Source organism: Fusarium proliferatum (genome assembly GCF_900067095.1).
Source record: "Fusarium proliferatum ET1 genome assembly, contig: FPRO_scaffold013, whole genome shotgun sequence".
NCBI lineage: Eukaryota > Fungi > Ascomycota > Sordariomycetes > Hypocreales > Nectriaceae > Fusarium > Fusarium proliferatum.
In genome coordinates, this window is record NW_022194802.1 from 99,186 (window position 1) to 118,213 (window position 19,028).

The 19,028-nt window shown below is 48.4% G+C and overlaps 9 protein-coding genes across 9 annotated transcripts; 5 read left to right on the forward strand and 4 right to left on the reverse strand.

Annotated features, from left to right (window-relative positions):
* Positions 1 to 687: 687 nt before the first annotated feature.
* On the forward strand, positions 688 to 2,574 carry FPRO_12639 (uncharacterized protein; the record flags this gene model as incomplete). The annotated part of the gene is made up of 4 exons (XM_031223177.1): positions 688 to 1,331; positions 1,388 to 1,823; positions 1,871 to 1,958; positions 2,018 to 2,574. 4 exons carry the CDS (start codon positions 688 to 690, stop codon positions 2,572 to 2,574), a joined length of 1,725 nt encoding a protein of 574 aa, XP_031088562.1.
* Positions 2,575 to 2,692: 118 nt separating this feature from the next.
* On the reverse strand, positions 2,693 to 4,276 carry FPRO_12640 (uncharacterized protein; the record flags this gene model as incomplete). The annotated part of the gene is made up of 2 exons (XM_031223178.1): positions 2,693 to 3,634; positions 3,752 to 4,276. The coding sequence occupies 2 exons, from the start codon at positions 4,274 to 4,276 to the stop codon at positions 2,693 to 2,695; spliced, it is 1,467 nt and encodes a 488-aa protein (XP_031088563.1).
* A 778-nt stretch (positions 4,277 to 5,054) lies between these two features.
* FPRO_12641 (uncharacterized protein) lies at positions 5,055 to 6,647 on the forward strand (the record flags this gene model as incomplete). The annotated part of the gene is made up of 1 exon (XM_031223179.1): positions 5,055 to 6,647. The coding sequence occupies one exon, from the start codon at positions 5,055 to 5,057 to the stop codon at positions 6,645 to 6,647; it is 1,593 nt and encodes a 530-aa protein (XP_031088564.1).
* Positions 6,648 to 6,741: 94 nt separating this feature from the next.
* Positions 6,742 to 7,855, reverse strand: FPRO_12642 (uncharacterized protein; the record flags this gene model as incomplete). The annotated part of the gene is made up of 2 exons (XM_031223180.1): positions 6,742 to 7,482; positions 7,529 to 7,855. 2 exons carry the CDS (start codon positions 7,853 to 7,855, stop codon positions 6,742 to 6,744), a joined length of 1,068 nt encoding a protein of 355 aa, XP_031088565.1.
* Positions 7,856 to 8,370: 515 nt separating this feature from the next.
* Positions 8,371 to 10,272, reverse strand: FPRO_12643 (uncharacterized protein; the record flags this gene model as incomplete). Its single annotated transcript, XM_031223182.1, has 6 exons — positions 8,371 to 8,607; positions 8,658 to 8,764; positions 8,811 to 9,507; positions 9,561 to 9,898; positions 9,945 to 10,185; positions 10,249 to 10,272. 6 exons carry the CDS (start codon positions 10,270 to 10,272, stop codon positions 8,371 to 8,373), a joined length of 1,644 nt encoding a protein of 547 aa, XP_031088566.1.
* A 485-nt stretch (positions 10,273 to 10,757) lies between these two features.
* Positions 10,758 to 12,660, forward strand: FPRO_12644 (uncharacterized protein; the record flags this gene model as incomplete). Its single annotated transcript, XM_031223183.1, has 5 exons — positions 10,758 to 10,863; positions 10,951 to 11,326; positions 11,396 to 11,528; positions 11,580 to 12,360; positions 12,407 to 12,660. 5 exons carry the CDS (start codon positions 10,758 to 10,760, stop codon positions 12,658 to 12,660), a joined length of 1,650 nt encoding a protein of 549 aa, XP_031088567.1.
* An 895-nt stretch (positions 12,661 to 13,555) lies between these two features.
* On the forward strand, positions 13,556 to 15,484 carry FPRO_12645 (uncharacterized protein; the record flags this gene model as incomplete). The annotated part of the gene is made up of 1 exon (XM_031223184.1): positions 13,556 to 15,484. The coding sequence occupies one exon, from the start codon at positions 13,556 to 13,558 to the stop codon at positions 15,482 to 15,484; it is 1,929 nt and encodes a 642-aa protein (XP_031088568.1).
* A 173-nt stretch (positions 15,485 to 15,657) lies between these two features.
* Positions 15,658 to 17,730, reverse strand: FPRO_12646 (uncharacterized protein; the record flags this gene model as incomplete). Its single annotated transcript, XM_031223185.1, has 1 exon — positions 15,658 to 17,730. The coding sequence occupies one exon, from the start codon at positions 17,728 to 17,730 to the stop codon at positions 15,658 to 15,660; it is 2,073 nt and encodes a 690-aa protein (XP_031088569.1).
* Positions 17,731 to 17,923: 193 nt separating this feature from the next.
* Positions 17,924 to 18,866, forward strand: FPRO_12647 (uncharacterized protein; the record flags this gene model as incomplete). The annotated part of the gene is made up of 2 exons (XM_031223186.1): positions 17,924 to 18,122; positions 18,199 to 18,866. 2 exons carry the CDS (start codon positions 17,924 to 17,926, stop codon positions 18,864 to 18,866), a joined length of 867 nt encoding a protein of 288 aa, XP_031088570.1.
* Between the last annotated feature and the right edge of the window lie 162 nt (positions 18,867 to 19,028).

The window sequence follows — 19,028 nt, forward strand, 5'->3', positions numbered from 1 at the left end:
ATTTATCAATGCAGCAGAACGATAATGATTGTTGCTGCGTTTGCTTCAGTTCTGCGGATGAGGGGTTGAGCAAACGTGGATGACTGGCTACCAATCATTTCCCTGCCCGCCTTGCACGTGCCGTAAGCCTCTATCAGTGTTCCCGTCATTATAAATCTCAATATTATCTTTCGACTGTTGAAGATTATATGCACGAGCAACACAACCGACACGATAGATAGAACCTTTTCTGACTCAAGTATCCCTTGGAGTGGAACGATGGAAGCAACCAGCCCTCCAAGCAGGCCTTCTCATCAAGATGATATCTTAATCCCAGATGACATTGGTATCGTCGGAAGGCTCTTCCAAGCAAATGTCGATGTTCTCACTCACACATTGAGAGAGGCCAAAACCGGAAGCAATGTGTCTTCGACGCATCAAAGAGCTTTGATGAGAATTCTTCAATCTCTTGTTCTTTGGGGCGAATCTAACGACATTGAAAGTGGTGCTCTCGATGCCACTCTGCAAAGATCAAGAAGGCTGCTCCGAGCTACGCTCTCTCCTTTGAGGTCCATGGGTCTCACTCTGACCAAAGGCATGTTTCTCAGCTTAGAGTCATAAATATTGCACTTCGTCTAACAATTTCCAGGTATCGTGCCGATAGCTTTTGGCTTGTCGACCTTCCTGAATATTATCCGTGAATCAGACATGGACATCCTACTGGATGCTGCCAGAGCTACTGTCGAGAGTGAAGACTATATCCAGCAAGTGTCTTCGGAAAGCGAGGATAGCACAGACGAACTCACCGGATGTGACAAAATAGAAAGTCATGTTCGAGATCTACAGATTTTCATGCGTTGTTTGGTCGATCTCACTGAGACTTTAGCAAGCGCCGTACCCGATCCGCACTATGATGATCCAAAGCCCGTACAGGTCGAATCTCTGGAACCTCATCATCTCTACGCCGGCCTCATTCGCGAGAAGTTTCCATTTGGAGATGTTAAAATTGTTGACCATTTAGGAAAGTCCAATTTGCGGCGATATCAAGAAATCATCGCTAGAAAAGAAGCAATGGTTGCCAATGAGTCGAAAAGTCAGACGCAAGATGAAGCTCAGGCTTACGAAGCAAGTACCATCGCTGGCGAAACTATATGGCAGGACTCTGGCCTCGGGACTTCTGTACCAACGTTCTCAAAATATCCATCTTCATACGTGCCTTCTCGACGGTCTAGTACGGCTTTGAAGAACCCAGATTGGATTCCGAAATTGACAGCCGAAGCGGTCGCTGGACATGCATTTGAGTGCTTTGGCTGTGGCAAAATGGTTGTGATAAAGAAAGAGGTGGACTGGAAGTGAGACACCTCCCTGAACTGTTGAACCTCGAAGACTGCCTGACCATCCTTACCAGGAAACATCTCATCAAGGATCTATCTCCATATAACTGCACGGCACCCGATTGTACAGACGCATTTACTCTTTTCTCAGAAAAGTATAGATGGATCCGGCATATGAAGGCTGAACATGAAGCGGAGAGCATATCTCAAAGCCAATGTTGTCCCCTGTGCCTTGTCAACACTCATGATGAAAAAGAAGACTTTTTGTCACATCTCAGCACTCATCTCGAAGAAATTTCTGTTGCTGCCTTACCAAGAGGGGCCTTTGATGACTCAGATTCCGATGAGGAGTCTAGAAAAGACGCAAATTCTACTCGTCTACCCTCAAGGAATGAGACCGCCAAGAAATCTGCAAAAAACCTACTGGCGTTCTGGGGTTATATGTTCGAACCTGATAAAACGCCAACCCGACTTTTTAATGCTCTCAACCACGCTATGGCGACACACATTGTGAGAAAGCTTTACCCAATGCTAATACTATCTAACCAATGCCTTAGATGCATAAAATCGGCGATCCGAATGTTCCATGGCTTACGCCTCAAAAGATGGCCAGTTTCTACAAAGCTGTGGGTGGCGATTACGATTGTAAGACGAGAAATGACATCTTTGCTTTACTTCACTGTTCTAACAAGTGAATCTGCTAGCCGTATTTGAATTGCCGAATGAGTCGATATCTTATATCTGGCAAGCGACGGGCTGCGAACACACTTTACTGCCCGACAAAGACAAATTTGCACCGCCATCGATACCTACACTGACAATCGACGGCTTTTCAAGATGGCAGAGTATAGAAATGCTTCTTGGCCCTGAGGAACATGTTCCTTATTATCAATTTGCTTTGAGCAATTGGGATCTCATAAATCCACTGACTAACAAGCCATTCCCAATGCAGATACCAGCTGAATCCTTTCCACTTGAGCGCGATGCTGAAGTGGATAGGTGGCATAAGTCTTGTGCGGAACAGCTCAGAAAAGAGGTGAATCAGCGAGAAAAGGAAGCTTATAAAGAAGCTGCCTACAAGTACCCGATTAGCGATGAAAGCCATTTTGAAGGTGATGTTGAAAGAAAAGATAGGTCTGCTACAAAGAGCGATCTTCAGAGCGATGTTGAAGGTGCCAGGTCAGATCGCAACCGTCAAAAGAGGGTATTTTCATCCAACAGGGCTGAAACAACATCTCGACGTCGGTCGGCAAAAAGATAATTTTTAAACTATTGTCGAAGGCAGTGATAAATACTAGGTAACAGCACATGATAGTTTTTAAAGTTAGCAGAATATGGAACCTGTATTCACTCGAGAAGACAGAGCATCTTTCATTAAGCTAATTACGACGAATAAAGAATTTGCTAAATTCCACGTTGTTCTCAAGTCTCTCCAGAGTGCCACTATCGTATTGTAAGATCAGCTCCAGACCCCGACCTTCCGTATGACGCGGTGGCAGAATAATGCAGCGACCGTCAGGTTTGCCCTCAGTATCCCCAACAGTAACGCGAAATGCAGAAGGATAGCCAAGGTCACGCCCGAAATAAATATCGTTGTATCTATGTGCTTGGAGACAGACTATTAGCATGTCCGGTCCCGGGTATCGGTCGACATTCCAGGTCAAGGAAGTACTCTTCGGCATCTGGTTGAGCAGTCCAACCAGACGCCTTACTGCTTTGTTGTTGACAGCCGCAATGGCTCGCTTGACACTGCTCGCCAATTCTACATATATCTCGGGTTTATCTTGTTCGTTTTGTAAATGAGCAACAGATGCTCTGGCGACTGCGTTCGGCTCTGCGAAATTCCCCCAATAATTAGACGGGAGTGGCGGATGTTCCATTCGTTCCCTTGAATCGACAGTGATTGATAGCTTAGCCTCTGGGTATTGATGGTGGTCTATCTGCCGGGCAAGGACAACGTGGCGCCAGAGAAAAGCGCATATAGCTTCAGTTGTGCTTAACTTGGTGTTGGTAGCGCCTTTCAAGACACGGTTCTTGAGCAAAGAGAGATCCTCCCCGGAGATGGAGAATATGCCATGCTCGATCGACTGAACCTCGGCAGCCGCATAGTTTGTCGGGTTCAAGAATGTGGAAGATGTCTCTGTGAGTTTCCAATCGGGAAACTCTTCTAAAGTCACGCCCTGTTCGCCCTCAACAACTGAGCTTCGTTCGAGGGGCGTGATTGGAAAAGTTCGGAGGCCGAGTCCTTTGGTAATGGCAGCCAAGTGCATGCCTATTGTCTTGTGCAAGATAAAGTTGCAGGCACCATCGCCCGCCACATGCTGTATATCAGTCAGTACCTGTCAATTGGACCGCGAAGCTTGTGTTGCACAAGCCCTATCGCCTGCAGTAGTGTAACGGGGAGCAAGGGATATACCGCGCAAGTAATGTGTACTTACATGCAGACAGGTTCCGAGTACAAGGCCTCCAGGTATGAAGTTGCACTGAACTACCAATGCCGGAATACTGGAACCCGGTACTAGCTTTGCCGACGTGCCAAAGACAATATGTCTCGGGATTTTCAGAGGAAAATATTCTCTCTCCAGTTGGTGGAACGTACCGAACTTCCATAAAGTCCGAAGTTCCGGTGCCGTATAATCCCTGTAATTGAGTATGGCGCCTTGGTGGCTATCGAATAGAAGTTCAACCTCTTCCCGATCGTTTCCGATCGGCCGTCGTACAGAACATGCAAGTTCTGGGATATCACTGATCGTGTTGACCAAGGCCCGCTCGAGCAGATGAAAGATATGTCTCTTGTCTGCATTTTGTGATACGGGAAAAAATAAGCATGATGAGATGTAGTCTCTTGGAGCGATCTGGTCGATTGCTGACAATTTGACTCTCTTTCCATGCGTGTCTGGCTGTGGTTGAATGGCAGTGGAGGTGAAGTAGGCGGATGGAACAGATGGAATGGCAATGGACATGTCGAAGGATTCTGCGTTGGTAATGTCAAAGCTTGAGAAATTCGCATGCGCAAGATGAAGCAGTTTAGAACGAAGTCGTGGATGTCCTCGGCAGATAATGTACAAAGCAATATGATATCTGATGCGTTGGGCGTGCTAAATGCCGAGATTGTAGTATATGCATTCTTTCAGTCTAGACTCACATACTCGCGATAATCTAAGTAATTTCGTATTACGCTTTGACCAACACATGATTAAGACGATATGCTGCTCGGGTCTTGAGTCTTGTTTACCTGACACATTCCGATAAAGCTTGTGCGCGATCTCCACCTTTGACTGCAGATCCTTATACGAGGGGAGCTGTATGGTTGTCGCTTTTTTGTCCAAGCGCACGTTGTATCTGTCTTTTCTGATAGGCGATATCGCTTAGACATGATTCGGCAATGAGATGTGACAAAAGAGCGGTCCGAGCCACAGCTGTGCAGGGTTTAGACTTCATTCCGAAGCTTGTAATTGTAACGCAAGAAACACTAAAGGGTAGATGATCTACCTCTTATCGTACGTTTAATATTTTCGCGGTCCTTACTGTGTTGAGTTTAGATTGCGAAAACATGAAGGTTTTCGTGATAATAAAGCTGAAACGGAGGTCAAAGTCATGTTGATATCATAGAGCAGCAATGAATAAAGAAGAGTAATTGCTTTCACGTGTCTAGTCCGACATCATACAAAATGATAAACCATCTTTTCTTAGAGCAGTCACTTATCTCTTGAAATAAGGAGAAACAATTCTACTGCATCAATGTCTGCAAACACGAACGACGAATCAGCTATGTCCGATTCATGGGTCGAGCCAGCGGGCCCCATACAGCCATCCATCGTGAAGTGCTCAGCCCTCGACAACCTCACCGCTTCAGTGTATCCTTCGCCTACACACTTCTTTCCTCTACAACCGGGAGTGGACCCTCGACAGCTCTACCAAGACTGCAGGCAAGGGCTCTCCCGATGTATCTACGAGCATCCGCATCTCGCAGGCATTATCAGAAAAGATGAAACTGGACGTTACGCGATTGAGATTCAAGAGGCACCACATGTTGGCACGAACTTCTGGTATCGAGATCATCGTCACGATGCAAATGTACCTTCTTACACCGAGCTCAAGATTAATGGGTGGCCGTTTGGCGATGGCGAGGAAGATGGTCTGGGCAAGCTCCGACCAACGGACTTTCCTTACGTTCAAGATGGTGATCCTGTAATCGCACCTCAGTTCAATGTCGTCAAGGGCGGTATCGTCTTGACCATGTCGATCACGCATGTTATAGGTGACCTCGTCCAGTTTATGGACTTTCTCAGGTCTTGGTCACAGAACACGAATGCGATAGCAACTGCCAGACTCGATGGTCAACCTATACCTCCACTCCCGCTGCAAGTACCGGCGGACTTGATAGATCGCTCTCTCTTGACACCTGACGTGGGTATCGAGGAGGATCTGGCCAAGCTCGGAGCTCGCGCAGAGAAGCTTCAACACCTTGACATGCTGGACCCTCGATATCCAGAAGAAGTTGCAGAGAAGGTGTCAAACATCTTTACTAAGGCACGTCTCACCAATGACGATCTAGTGAGATTTACCGAAGATGAACTTCGCACTCTCTCTTGTTCTGTTTGGACCTTCACACAGTCCTCCACAAAGCAGCTTCAACACATGATCCAAGAGGTCTTGCCAAGGGGCTCAAAAGTGTCGTCTACGGATTGTTTGACTGCTTTTGCATGGAACCGACTCTTTAGCGCCAAATATGCTCCGGGCTTATCAGGCCGTGATCCTCTGCCTGAGACTAGCAAGATTGTTTTTGCTGGAAGCATTCGTCGTCGATTGACGCCTCCTTTACCCAACAACTACATGCCTGCCTGCGTGGATCTGTTCCCTGTGTCTGTGAGCACGAGCGACTTCATCTCACCTGACCCCAAGACTCTGGCTCATGCAGCAGTGGCAATTCGCAACAGCAATAATGCCTGGAGCGAGGAAACGTTTCGAGAGATGCTCGAGATAGCTCATTCCCATCCTATCAATCCGGGCCTAATACCAAAAGGGCCCATCGATGCACTTGTGACAGACCATACCCGAGCAAGTGCAGCTATGCTGTCAAGTTGGGGCCCCGAGCTTGGTTCTTGTGAGGCCTTTAGAGAGCCTTATCTTGGTAGAATCCCGCCTCATGGGGAGATCACCCTCTTACCTCGATGGAATAATGGTAATGTAGAGGTTATGTTTGCTGGAGAGGCTGTTGTAATGGAACGGTTGAGAGGCGACCGGCTTATGAGCCAGATGGCCACTTGTCAGTTTGTCATGGGTAATCCTAGCTTTCAAGCGACTCGTGGGAAGTATGTGTCAAAGCTGTAGTGGAGACAGCAATAGCCATTTGAGATTGTGGCCCAGTGTAAGCGGGATATTTTATTTATAACACTAGTATTGCGACGTTGCTCTAGCCATTGTATTATAATTGAGCTCTGTTGACTTCATTACCACCCTCGTCAAAGTGAATCTTATTCCCCATAATCATAGACCGTTGCAAAGCTGCACCAATGCGCACTGCTGTTACTGCTGATTCTAGTTCAACAGGCACAGGCTTGTCATCCAGCACACAGTCGGTAAACTCGATAGCTTCTCTTGTGAATGCTGCTTGAAATCGCCCCCAATAGTTCTGAGGAAGCTCATGCCTGATACCTTCTTGACCATAAATTCGAACGTGGTTCTCGACTGGAATCAAGTTTACAGACAACTTGCCCTTAGTTCCGATAATCTCGGTTGTATCCTCTTGACCAGCAGCCATCATGCGTGAGGCATACAGATACGCAATCCGGCCATCGTAGAATTCGACAACACCCACGGCATTGTCTCTATCGTCATATTGTCTCAGATCTGGTTCCACGGCAGTAATTCCGACAGCATGTACTGATCGAACCTTGGACTCTTGACCGAAAAACCATAGAGCTAGGTCAATATCATGAATACTGCAATCCACGAATATACCACCAGAGAACTGAGCATATGCGACAAAAAAACCTGAAGGGTCTAGAACATCGCAAGTTTGGCTCCTCAGAACAGATGGGCGGCCAATCAAGCCTGACTTTGTTTTCTCGTAGGCGTCGCGGTATGAAGCGTCGAAACGGCGGGAAAAGCCGCACATGACTTTGAGGTCGGGGCGGGTAGCAGCGGCGTCCACAACAGATTGAGACTGAGATATTAGCATGACGTGAAGCCCGTCACAAAGAAGAACTCACTATCTCAACCGTTGTGCCAAGGGGCTTCTCGCACAAGACGTGCTTGCCCGCGGCAATAGCGGCATTGGTCTGTTCAGCATGCACCGCAGTGGCAGAGGCGACGCAAACTGCATCCAAGCCTACGTGGGCTATCATGTCAGAGTAGTTCTCGTATATAGCTACCCCGTCCGGGGCGAGATTCTCGGCAGCCCAGTCCCTCTCGGCAGCATCAGGGCTGGTGACGGCGACCAGAATAGCTCGCGGGACATTCTGAAGGAAATTAAGGGCATGTCGCTTGCCCATTCTCCCGAGGCCAGCGACTCCAACTTGAAGTTTGCGAGGTGCCATTGTAGTAAGGGTAGCGAGGTTGGTGAAGGAGTGAGGAAATTGAAGGAGGTAAATGAAGGGTGAGAAGTGCGGTACTGCTGCCTTGGCTTTCTGATTTACTATATATAGCCTGACACTCGATTAAGTGTCTCCATGTTAATGGCAGACTTATTGTCTCTTGTCTTGGAATTTTATGCTGGGGAAAGCACTTGCCCCATTTGACGAGAAAAGCATGGTGGAATAGAGTATTCGGAGGTTTTGGCCTTCAGTTGTGTGTTGGTTCGGGGTAAATTGCCCCGATGCAGAGTATACGATTAATCATCCCGAGTAAAGCTCCACAGTATTTCAGACCGCCGCCATATTGTAGGTATAGACATCATGAGGATCAGCAGCGTTCTTATTTCACTCAGACATTTATACAGTATCGAAATTAATGGCGATCCGAATCGCTCAATTGCTGACCCTTCAGCAACTGTATCAAAGACTATTCTACCGCATATACCAATTACAGCTACAGCCTAAGCTCTTTTCTTGCATCAAGAATTCACCCAACCCCATGCTCTCTTTAAATGGTCCTGTGCTGATGCAGTGGGCCACGAATGGGTATTCTGCGTCAGCATCAACACATCCAATAACGCTTCCTGATCCCGTCTCTCGGTAAATCGATCTCCACACGCCGTCACTCCCATGCAGGCCGTGAAGGCAGCGGGTCTCGTGGAGGGGTTTGAGAGAGCTATCCCGCAAAGTTCTCGGACTTGAGTCCGGATATCGTCCTGAATCGGTCAGAATACAATGTTATAGTGGAATATACATCTCAACCCACATCAATTTGCTTCCGAGCTAGCTGAGCAGATGGTCCAATTCGTGGTACTCTATCATCATGGCACATGAGGAGAATACGAGCAAATATGCTATGGACTTGTCCGATCACTGATATCTGTCAGTAGACTTCCTCAAATCAAAATCTGTAACATACCGACAGCGTGGTTTAAATAGATGATATATGGAAAAGCCCCGCCCAAGGTCTCACCTGAAGCACTGTAAGCAACAGGCAGCCAGGACACTGGCCGAGCTCGTAGCCAAGCTTGGTCATAGTCAACCAGTTCTTGATAGCGGTGTCTGTTTGGACCGTTATTTCCAAAACAGTAGTTTATAACATCTGCACTGTGGACGATAATTCTATTTGCCCATGTATCGTCATCGGCTTCAGAGAGGGACCTGTCCATGAATCCGTGGTCGAGCCTGATTTTGACAGGCCTTTGACTTGCAAAACTCATCGTTACCTCCTGTCTCATGCCGACCCAGAACGAGGCTAAACGTAGACTACTCGGGGTAGTTGTAGAGTCGCAAGTGTTCATAAATAGTTGTATTCCTAACAGGTGACCTTCGTGATCGGTGCCTATAAGTGGAACATCGAGTTCCTCGAGAGTCCGTAGGAGAATAGTCGCTGCGAGCAGATTGTCGTCGTTTAGGGCCGAGGAGTCGTTTGAGATTGTTGTCAAGTGCCTGAGACATGCTTGATGGTACCGATCGGAGGCGTAGGGGTCGTATTGCGCGTTTAGGCTGAGATGCCTGGAGGACAAGGCAAAGATAGCATTGAGGAGGGTCGGGCAAGACGCTGCTCGAGGGGGCACGATGTTGGCAAAGTGGCGTCTGGAATCGCAAAGATCGAACTGCGATAGATCAATACTGCCCGTCGTCCCAGACAGGGGATAGAATGGCGTACCCATGTGCACATGTAGGTTAAATAATATTGCATCAATCTCACTTCATGGTTCTCCGTCAAGGGGTAGGGTACTGTTCCTACGTTGGCCAATCCCAGTGTCGATCCGTGTGGAATTGGACCATAATTTCGAGGCGTGTCTCTGCTTACTGCGCTGGCTCCATCTCCTCCACTGATCTCAATTGCACGAGTGTGAGACGTGGGAGAGACATTAGACCCAAAATCCGTAAGTTGTCCAATATGAGAGTTAGGGCTACCATCAACTTGCTGCCAATGGCTTTGACTTTCCAAGTCTGATAGGTAGTAACCTTCAACATCAGGCGTCTCATCCACGAACTGTACTAGGGGACCCGTAAGTGAGAGCCTGCATGTATGGTGATCACTTACATCGTCTTGAGCAAGGGACCCAAACCTGATTTGGGGACGACCTGCGGTGGATCTCAGCTTTCTCATCATCGCAATGGCACGTAAAATTCCGGAGGTGGGCATACGTAGTTGAGTGCTTAAAGCGAAAAACGGGCGCTGTAGCGCAAACGTTGCCCGTCGAAGCGCAACGAAGGCATTTTTGAGTACCTCCTCCAGCAATTTGTGGACCCCAGACGCATTTGAGATGTTGTTTCTTGCATGCCTATTGATGGTCAGAGTGGCAAGTGACATCTCGGCATGGTTACCGATATTTTATCTCACTTACGAGGCATGCAGTAGCTGTGCTCATTTTCTCTCAGAACAAATTTCGGTTTTGATGCCTGGTGCAAATTCATCTTGAGGGGCAGGTTGCCCCGATTATATGACATTGTTCTCGAGGCAAAAAACGCCGAACGATCGGGGCTATGCTCCGTTTCTAGATCTTGAGGTGAAAAGGTCCGATGGTCTAACCTAAACAAGGTTAATCACCAAAGATAATGGAGCCCATGCCCCGGTCATTGCTTAATGCTTGTTGGAACAGACTTGTCCCATTATTACCCCAAAACTCTACAAACCCTGACTCGCGCTTCCCCGCAAACTACCCCGTGTTTAATCCATGTCGCTGCCGAGATCGAAAGCAACCCGCCTCCATTCATTGGTCATCTATTGTCAATGGCAAGTCGCAGAGTAGACCGAGATTTTGGGCTATAATAGATCAGGTTCTCGCCCTCAAATATTACCAGAGATTTATTCATGCTCATCTACATTCAGAATCTACTTATAACACTTCTCAAAATGGACAAGCAACTCGATCCCGTCAAGGACAAGCTTGACGAGTGCGGTGCAACTACTGAGGAGCATATTGGGATCAACAGTTCCTTGGAGCCATATGGTCCTTCCGGTAAGTTAAGGTTCCCTCCTGTATTTTGAATATGATTGTGACGACATACGTTGCGATTACTTGATCTTCGGTAAGCTGACAAACTAGGATTCCGCGGTCTCTTCTCATCTCCTTACGTCGCTGCCTGTGCTGCCTTTTCGGCGATCGGTGGCCTTCTCTTTGGCTACGATCAAGGCGTCATTTCAGTGACGCTTGTAATGGATCATTTTCTCGATCGATTCCCCGAAGTCTCGGACGATGCTCCTGGCGCAGGCTTCAAAAAGGGCCTCATGACCGCCATGATCACGCTCGGGGCATTCATAGGTGCCATCAACCAGGGCTGGATCTCTGACTGGATATCCAGAAAGCGTTCGCTGATGGTTGCTGTTGTGGTATTTACGATCGGATCTACTCTCCAGACCGCTGCTATCAACTATGCCATGCTGGTTGTAGGACGCTTCATCGGTGGCATTGGTATTGGACAGTAAGTTCAGTTTTTAAATCTGTTCATCCAGGACTCCAGAAGCCTTGACATTGACCGTGCATCTGTTAGATTATCCATGGTAGTGCCTCTCTATATTGCAGAAATTTCTCCACCCGAGATCCGAGGTGCCCTACTCGTCTTTGAAGAACTGTCGATTGTTGTAGGAATTGTTGTTGCATTCTGGATAACCTATGGTACAAAGGTAAAAAAGTTTCCGTTCCTCACGCCACACCATATGCTCATCCACTTGTAGGGAATTCCCAGCCACTGGTCTTGGCAACTTCCTTTCCTCCTTCAAATCCTCCCCGGCCTGCTGTTGGGATTCGGCGCTATTTTCCTACCATATTCCCCTCGCTGGCTCGCTTCCAAAGATCGCGAGGCTGAAGCCTTGTCTAGCCTCGCCAAGCTTCGCGCCCTTCCCGAATCAGACCTCCGAGTCCAACGCGAATGGATGGAAATTATCGCCGAGGCCCAATTCCAAGCAAATGTTCTCCGCGAACGACACCCTGATCTCACTCAACGTACAGATGTGGTTGGGAAGATGCGACTTGAGTTTGTCAGCTGGGGAGATTGCTTCAAGTCCGGCTGCAGGCGTCGAACTCTTGTTGGTGCAGGCCTCATGTTCTTCCAGCAGTTCACTGGAATCAACGCTCTGATTTATTATTCACCAACGCTGTTCGGGACCATGGGCCTCGACTTTGACATGCAACTCATCATGTCGGGCGTCCTCAACGTGACGCAGTTGATTGGTGTTCTGTCAAGCTTATGGACCCTGGATCGTTTCGGCCGCCGGGGTATCCTCCTCTGGGGTAGCTTCCTGATGTTTGTGCCGCATCTTATCATAGCTGTCTTGGTGGGCAAGTTCTCAAATGATTGGCCCAGCCATACTGCCGAAGGCTGGACAAGTGTCGCTTTTCTTCTATTTTACATGCTTGCTTTTGGTGCATCTTGGGGCCCCGTTCCCTGGGCCATGCCAGCAGAAGTCTTTCCATCATCTCTCAGAGCAAAGGGCGTGGCAATCTCCACCTGTTCAAGTAAGTTCCTCGTCTCTATCAAGTGCCAAGCCACTAACCCCCTTAGACTGGATCAACAACTTCATCATTGGTCTCATTACGCCACCTCTTGTCCGCGAGACAGGGTTCGGTGCCTACGTCTTCTTTGCCGTCTTCTGTCTTCTGTCCTTCGCCTGGGTCTGGTTTAGTGTGCCTGAGACTAACGGAAAGTCCCTTGAGGAAATGGACAGCGTTTTCAAGGATCGGACTGGAGTGGCAGATATTGCCAAGAAGGATCGTATCCTCGCCGAGGTCTACAATGAGCGACAACTTCGTTCATGATAAATATGTAGTAGATAGATTTTAGAGTTCCCGAACCTGAATTTTATGATTTCTTGCTAATTTCCTCAAAACCCGATATTACCAGCTGTACCGGGTGGTTGCAGAAACTAAGTTAATTCCCGCGATTCATCAAGGAACTTTCACCACTCAACCCCGACCTGTCCATCCCTGTGCTGACATCGAATCGGCCTGTGTCATGCTATTCATCAAGCCATTAGCTCAGGGGCAATTGAATTGTAAGGGCTGCACGACTCAAGAACACCACTCAATAAGTAAGCAAGCATGTAAGATTTGTGGTTTAATCTCTTTGGGGAGAGTGGATGTACATACAGAAGTAGTCCTTCTCGGATCATAGTATCAGAATGCCTCGTATTTTCTATGATAAGCACACAATTATCCCTCGCAAAGGAGGCGAATTAAGTTCATTATCATTTGGCTGGAAGAACCGAAGGATCCTTACCCTAGACGCACATCGAGTTATCGGACCGATAAATCAGCCACTTACCTGTTAGCCTGTGGGCTATACCTCAAAGAAATGACGCCAAACCTAATTGGTGGCTCAGCTGGCCGCCACAAACGGCATCAAGGAGATCACAGGCTTCTACGCAGGACTAACGACCCAATCAACCGTCTTACCTCGATTTCCCCAGACATGTGATGCTCATCCGCCTCTAATTCCTGCAAAGGCCAGGGGGAATCTGGGGAAATGACTCCGGGGAACGAACTGTAGTTTCCAGTAATGCCTGTATCAGGTCTAAAGTCAAATCCTGCCAAGTTTGAGAGGACTTATATAACACCATGCGTTTTCCAGTACGAGGTGGACCATGTAACGCTACATGCCTGTCCCTGATGCATCTTTGTCTCTTTATACCCCGCTTTCTGATTTCCTGAGACAATGTTTGGGTCAAATGCCAATCCCAGCAAAGATGAAGTTGTTCTCATATCCATGACTTCCAAGGGAGCTGCTTCTCATCACGAGTCAGGTGTCGACGAAACTCCCTTAGAAGATCTTGCTCGCCAGCCCTCACATGCTTATCCCACCACCCTTGACAGTCCAATATGGCTTCCCCGCCGATCGACAAGCTCGGGCGGTATCGGCGCACGTATCCATCGCGGCTTGGCAAGCGAGAAAGAGATGACTCTGCTTAGCTGCTGCCGACACTTCCCCAAGGCGATTATGTGGTCTTTTCTCCTGTTCCTTACTGTTGTCATGGAGGCATACGATAAGTCACTCATCTCGGGCTTCCTTGCCTTTCCGTCCTTCAGGCGTAGGTACGGAGAACCCAGGCTGCCACTTACTGGCTCTGCTGGGGAGCAAGACTATGAGATTTCGCCATTATGGCAAATGGGACTTCAAAATGCTGCCGTCGGTTGCGAGATTATAGGCCTTCTTGCCCATGGTTATATCTCATATGTGATTGGATACCGCAAGATGATGATTGTCGCACTTTTGTGGATGTGTTTCGCAGTGTTCCCAGCTTTCTTCGCGCACAACATCGCCCTGCTACTTGCCTCCCAAGCTCTCTGTGGTAAGACTACCCCCATCCATCAACTCCATGCGCTATGCATACACGATTATCTGAAACTAACGGGTCCTTCCCAAGGCTTGTCGTGGGGTGTGATTCAAACTTTAGCTGCGACCTATGCTGCTGAAGTAGTACCCTCGGTCATCCGTGCCGCCATCCTCAGCAATGTCAATATGTGCTGGCTAATTGGCCAGCTCATGGGCACTGGAATACTGCGGGCACTTCTCAAGAATACGTCAGATTGGTCGTATCGCCTACCATTTGCCCTGCAATGGGCATGGGCGGTCCCACTGCTGTTTCTTATCTACTTCGCTCCTGAAAGTCCTTGTAAGACTCTCCTAGTTGAGATCTATTGCTGTCCATCTACTTATTTGTTGACTCCAGGGTGGTTAATCCGACATGAAAGACTAGCAGAAGCTAGACATTCACTGCAGAGACTCACGAGCAACAAACATATAGACATCGAGGATACAATCGCTATCATGCAGCATGTTGATTCAACAGAGAAGAAACTAGGATATGGGGGTTCGAGCTTCCTAGATCTCTTCAGAGGCTGCAACCGCCGCAGGACCGAAGTGTGCTGCATGACCTGGTCTTGTCAAGCTCTATGCGGCGCCACATTAACCGGATACGCCCCATACTTCCTAGAACAAGCAGGTTTCGAGTCCTCCAAGTCATTCACTCTAGCTACAGGAATGTATGGTCTCGGAATTCTAGGCGGTATGATATCGTGGATCTTACTTTCGACAATCGGACGGCGAAAGCTCTACCTAGCCGGCTTGGTGGCTGCGTTGCTTATTCTCACTACAGGCGGTATCTTGTCAATCGTCTTGGCCGACCACTCATCGCTCAATTGGGCGCTTGGGTCCTTGATCATCCTGATGACCTTTACTTACAATATGTCCATTGGTCCGGCTTGCTATGTCATCGTGGCCGAGATACCTTCAACACGACTTCGGATCAAGACCATTGCCCTCGCAAGGATTGTTTATAACATATTCACTATTATTAATAATTTCGTCGCGCCTCAGCTATTGAACCCATCTGCATGGGACCTGGGTGGTAAGTCTTGTCTGGTGTATGCTGCTACATCTTTCCTTTGTCTGATATGGTGCTATTTTCGGCTCCCTGAAACAAAGAAGCTATCGTACTTGGAATTGGATATTCTTTTTGACAAGGGGGCTCCTACAGCCAAGTTCAAAGAACTACAAGACAGACTTGCCAATTCGGCATACATCTCTGTGTCAAAGGCAGAACGGGTCAGGAATGCTTGGCATGGCTGGTTGGCTTATTCCTAGTAGATCGTCAAGTTACATACTTAATGTTTTAAACTTTTAATAAACATTAGTTGAAGTATTTATATATACTGCCAAAATAGTCTCGGAAATCTTATGTCTATTGAAGGACGTAGAAAATATATCATTTTTTAGCATACATGTATATAGTTATACCCAAAACACTCAGTTATGCATCAAACGTGTATAACAGATTGGCCTGCACCGGATCCTTCCCCACTACCATCCAACTGTTCCTTTCCCTGAGGCACAGATATCTTGTCAGATGCCACAGGCTGGGCCTTACTTTTCGCTGCAATCTTTTTCGCCTCCCAGGTACACCACATCTGCCTGTTGTAGAGCACGGTATCAATGGGACGAAAATCCTGCTCGAAACATTCCTTTGCCAAGTCCTTCTGGAACTTTTCAAGGTTCACATGCATGCCGAGTTGGTTGTCTGATGGTAATGCGGAAAGGTCAAATTTCTGCCCGTCGGAAAGCCTGCTCATTTGCAAAAGAAGCTCCATTGAACGACTCCCATGAGGAATCTTCTCATGGTTCAATAGCGCCGTAAGAAGAGTCTCGTCCACGCTGATGGACTTATCGGCTTTATCCTTGGTCCCGAGACGTCTCTCTAGCATGCTTCGCAGTAGCATCGCTCGTCGCATGATCCACATTTCGTCACCCTTGTCGTTGTCGCTCTTGTTTGGGCCTGCAACATTGATGTGGGCGCTGAGTCTGCTTATAAAGTCGGGCTTCTTGGCTTGCTTGTCTTTGATTGCCCGTTTTTGTTTCTGCTGCAAATCCTGTGCGCCATTGGCTTGACTCTGACTTTCATCAGCCTTCTTACTGTTCATGCTCTCTCCAGTGAAGTCCTCAAAGGTGCTTGATGTTCCGCCTATGAAGACAAAAATGGCTCGCCCCAAAGATCGAACGGAGCCGGATTGAAGATACTTCCCATCCTGCATAGGAGCCAAGAAATACTTCAACCAGCCGAGTGCCTGCTTATCTAAGGCAGAATCAAACTCGTCAAAAAGGACCGCTGGAATATCACCGGATATGATCATATCTCTGACGTCGTCAAAGATGCCCGACAAGTCCGACTGATCCTTGAACTGGGAAAGATTAGCCTCGATTGGCTTCCAGTCCTTCTTGAGGCCCTTGCCAAAGCTGCTGAGAACGGTCTTGATGACTTCCTTCACTCCAAAGGACTTTCCGGCACCTGGCTGACCAAACACTGCAATCGACAACGGCCTTGATGCTGTACCATGGAGATACTCGTGGATCACAGCCGCCGTAGATCGGAATCCCTCAATCTCCACTCGGTCTGCTGTCTTCAAATCGCCGTATCGAGCAGTAGGAACGGTAGTTTCGATGAGCGTAGTTCCTGTCTTGACTGTCTCCACAGCTACCTCCAACTGCCAGCCCTCTACCTGGTTGAAGAGAGACCACTGGTCTTTCTTGAACGAACGGCTATCGGCGTAAATGACTTTAGGCTGAGGTATCTGGTCGTTGTTGATGCTCCTGGCCTCGGGATAGTTCAAGACACCGCTGGAGTCTTTGCAGAACCCAGCAGATGCAAATCGATGTGACCAAATAATTCCTCGCTTCACTGCCCCGCCCACCTGTGTAGGTCCCAGTTTCGCGAGGGACCCATCCGGTTCTGTGACCAAGAATGCCGCTAGTCCGGCCACGAAGGCCATTTCGATGCCTGGCAAACGTCCATTGTGACGCCGGAGAAGATCATCCTCTGCCATATCCGGAACGAGGTGACTGATAAATCGAGCTGTATCTGGAAGTTTGGCAATGTTTTCCCTCAGGGCTTTGGCATCCTCTGCGGCTTGAGCTTCAATTTCATCCTGAGCTTTCCTTGCTGCCCGAGCTTTCTGTGCGGCGTCAGCTCTCTCCGTGGCGTAATTCTTTCTGGCGGCTTGGGCCTCCTTTTCCAGAAGATCTGTCGCTTCGGACTCTCCAGCTTCCTTCGCCACTGGAGCTTTCTCTGCAGCTTCTTGTGCCTCCGCCTCGGCCTTTTCAGCTTCCCCTGTCGCTTCTTGAGGTTCCTCTTTGGTTGGTTGTGCTTCTTTTGCCATTTTACTATTTTTTGCATCTTCCTGAGCTTTGGCAGCCGCGTTTTTGACCTCTTCTGCAGCTTTAGATCCTGGCTGCACCCAAGCAACACCTTCATAGCCAAAGCGGACAATCAAGTGTATATTGCATGGTAGCAACAGATCAGCAATAATAGCGTTAACACTATTCTGAAAGTCTTCCATTGTCTTATCCCACGATATACCACGAGAAATGCGGAATCCACGATCGCGAAGATCGTTTACGTCGACAACGCTAATTTTGCAACTGGTGTATTACGCGGACCTCGTTTTTAGGACTGTCGAGGCCGCCATCCAGATAACCCCACTTCAAGGCACTAATCTGCATGCCGCATTTCTTCAAAACATGCAACGCATTATGGTATGTGCGTTTCTGGCGGCTGACCACCTACGCGGCACTGCCGCGGTTGTGGGCTTTGGCAACGATCCTGAGCTTCTTAACTTTATGGCCGCGTTGGCTGGGACCAATGCACTAGGAGCCCAGTGCCCACCGTTGAGCGGGCTTGGCACAGTTGAGCTTCTTTGTCGTATCATTGCCCGTGGCTACAATAACATGCGTGAGTTGCTTCTCCATATCAGAACCCAAATGGACCGTTTCAGTATAACAGTACTAATGTTCTGTCTCGTCTGAAGAACCCTTACACCAAGACCTTCTTGCGTCCCGACTCAGTCAGTTACCGAACGCTGTCGGGGCGGCTGGCTGGTGGGACTGCTACAACAAGGCCATCCCCAAGACTGTCTTCGTCTGTGCTGGTTCTGATGATGGTGCGGTGCCTTTACAGCCTGCGTTTGTCATCACCACCTCGCAGGACGAATGGGGCGCCTTCAGCACCATGCAAAACTTCGCCACGCGCTGCCGGCAACCACTTCGACGCCTCGATTGGAACGGTGTTGGGGCACTACGAGACCCAATAAGGATAGCCGCCAGGTCTTTGCAGCTTCGACAACTGTACCGAGGTGCCGTTGCCCTTTTACCGGTTGTGAATGCTGCCACTCGCCTCGCCGCACGCAACGGGGTGAAAGTCGGCTGGGCGCACCGCCAGAATCATAACTTGGAGCACGCCATGGCCATGAATTGCCCAGGCTTCCAGCCCAAAGCACGCTGTCTGCGCTGTCAAGCGTTCTTCGGTTATACACTCCATCCCATAGCGGTAGGAGCATTAGTAATTGGGGAGGAGAATGCCGTGCTTGGCGCCGCGTTGCTCAAGTGTCACTTGGCCAGGGCTTGCGCAGAATGTATTGCACATTATGCTTGCCAGAATGCTAGAGGTGGACCGGCACAGCTACAGCCCACTCATTAGGATACTGCCCTGGCTCAAAACTGCCGACGTTACTATATCACTAGATAGCTTTCATGTCAATATCCTTTGCTTTCCTTTCCTTTCCTTTGTTTACAAATAAGTTTTAGCAAGCTCGCTTGACTGAGAACTGAGTAATAGTTTAGTCTTTCCCTTGTGTTGTAT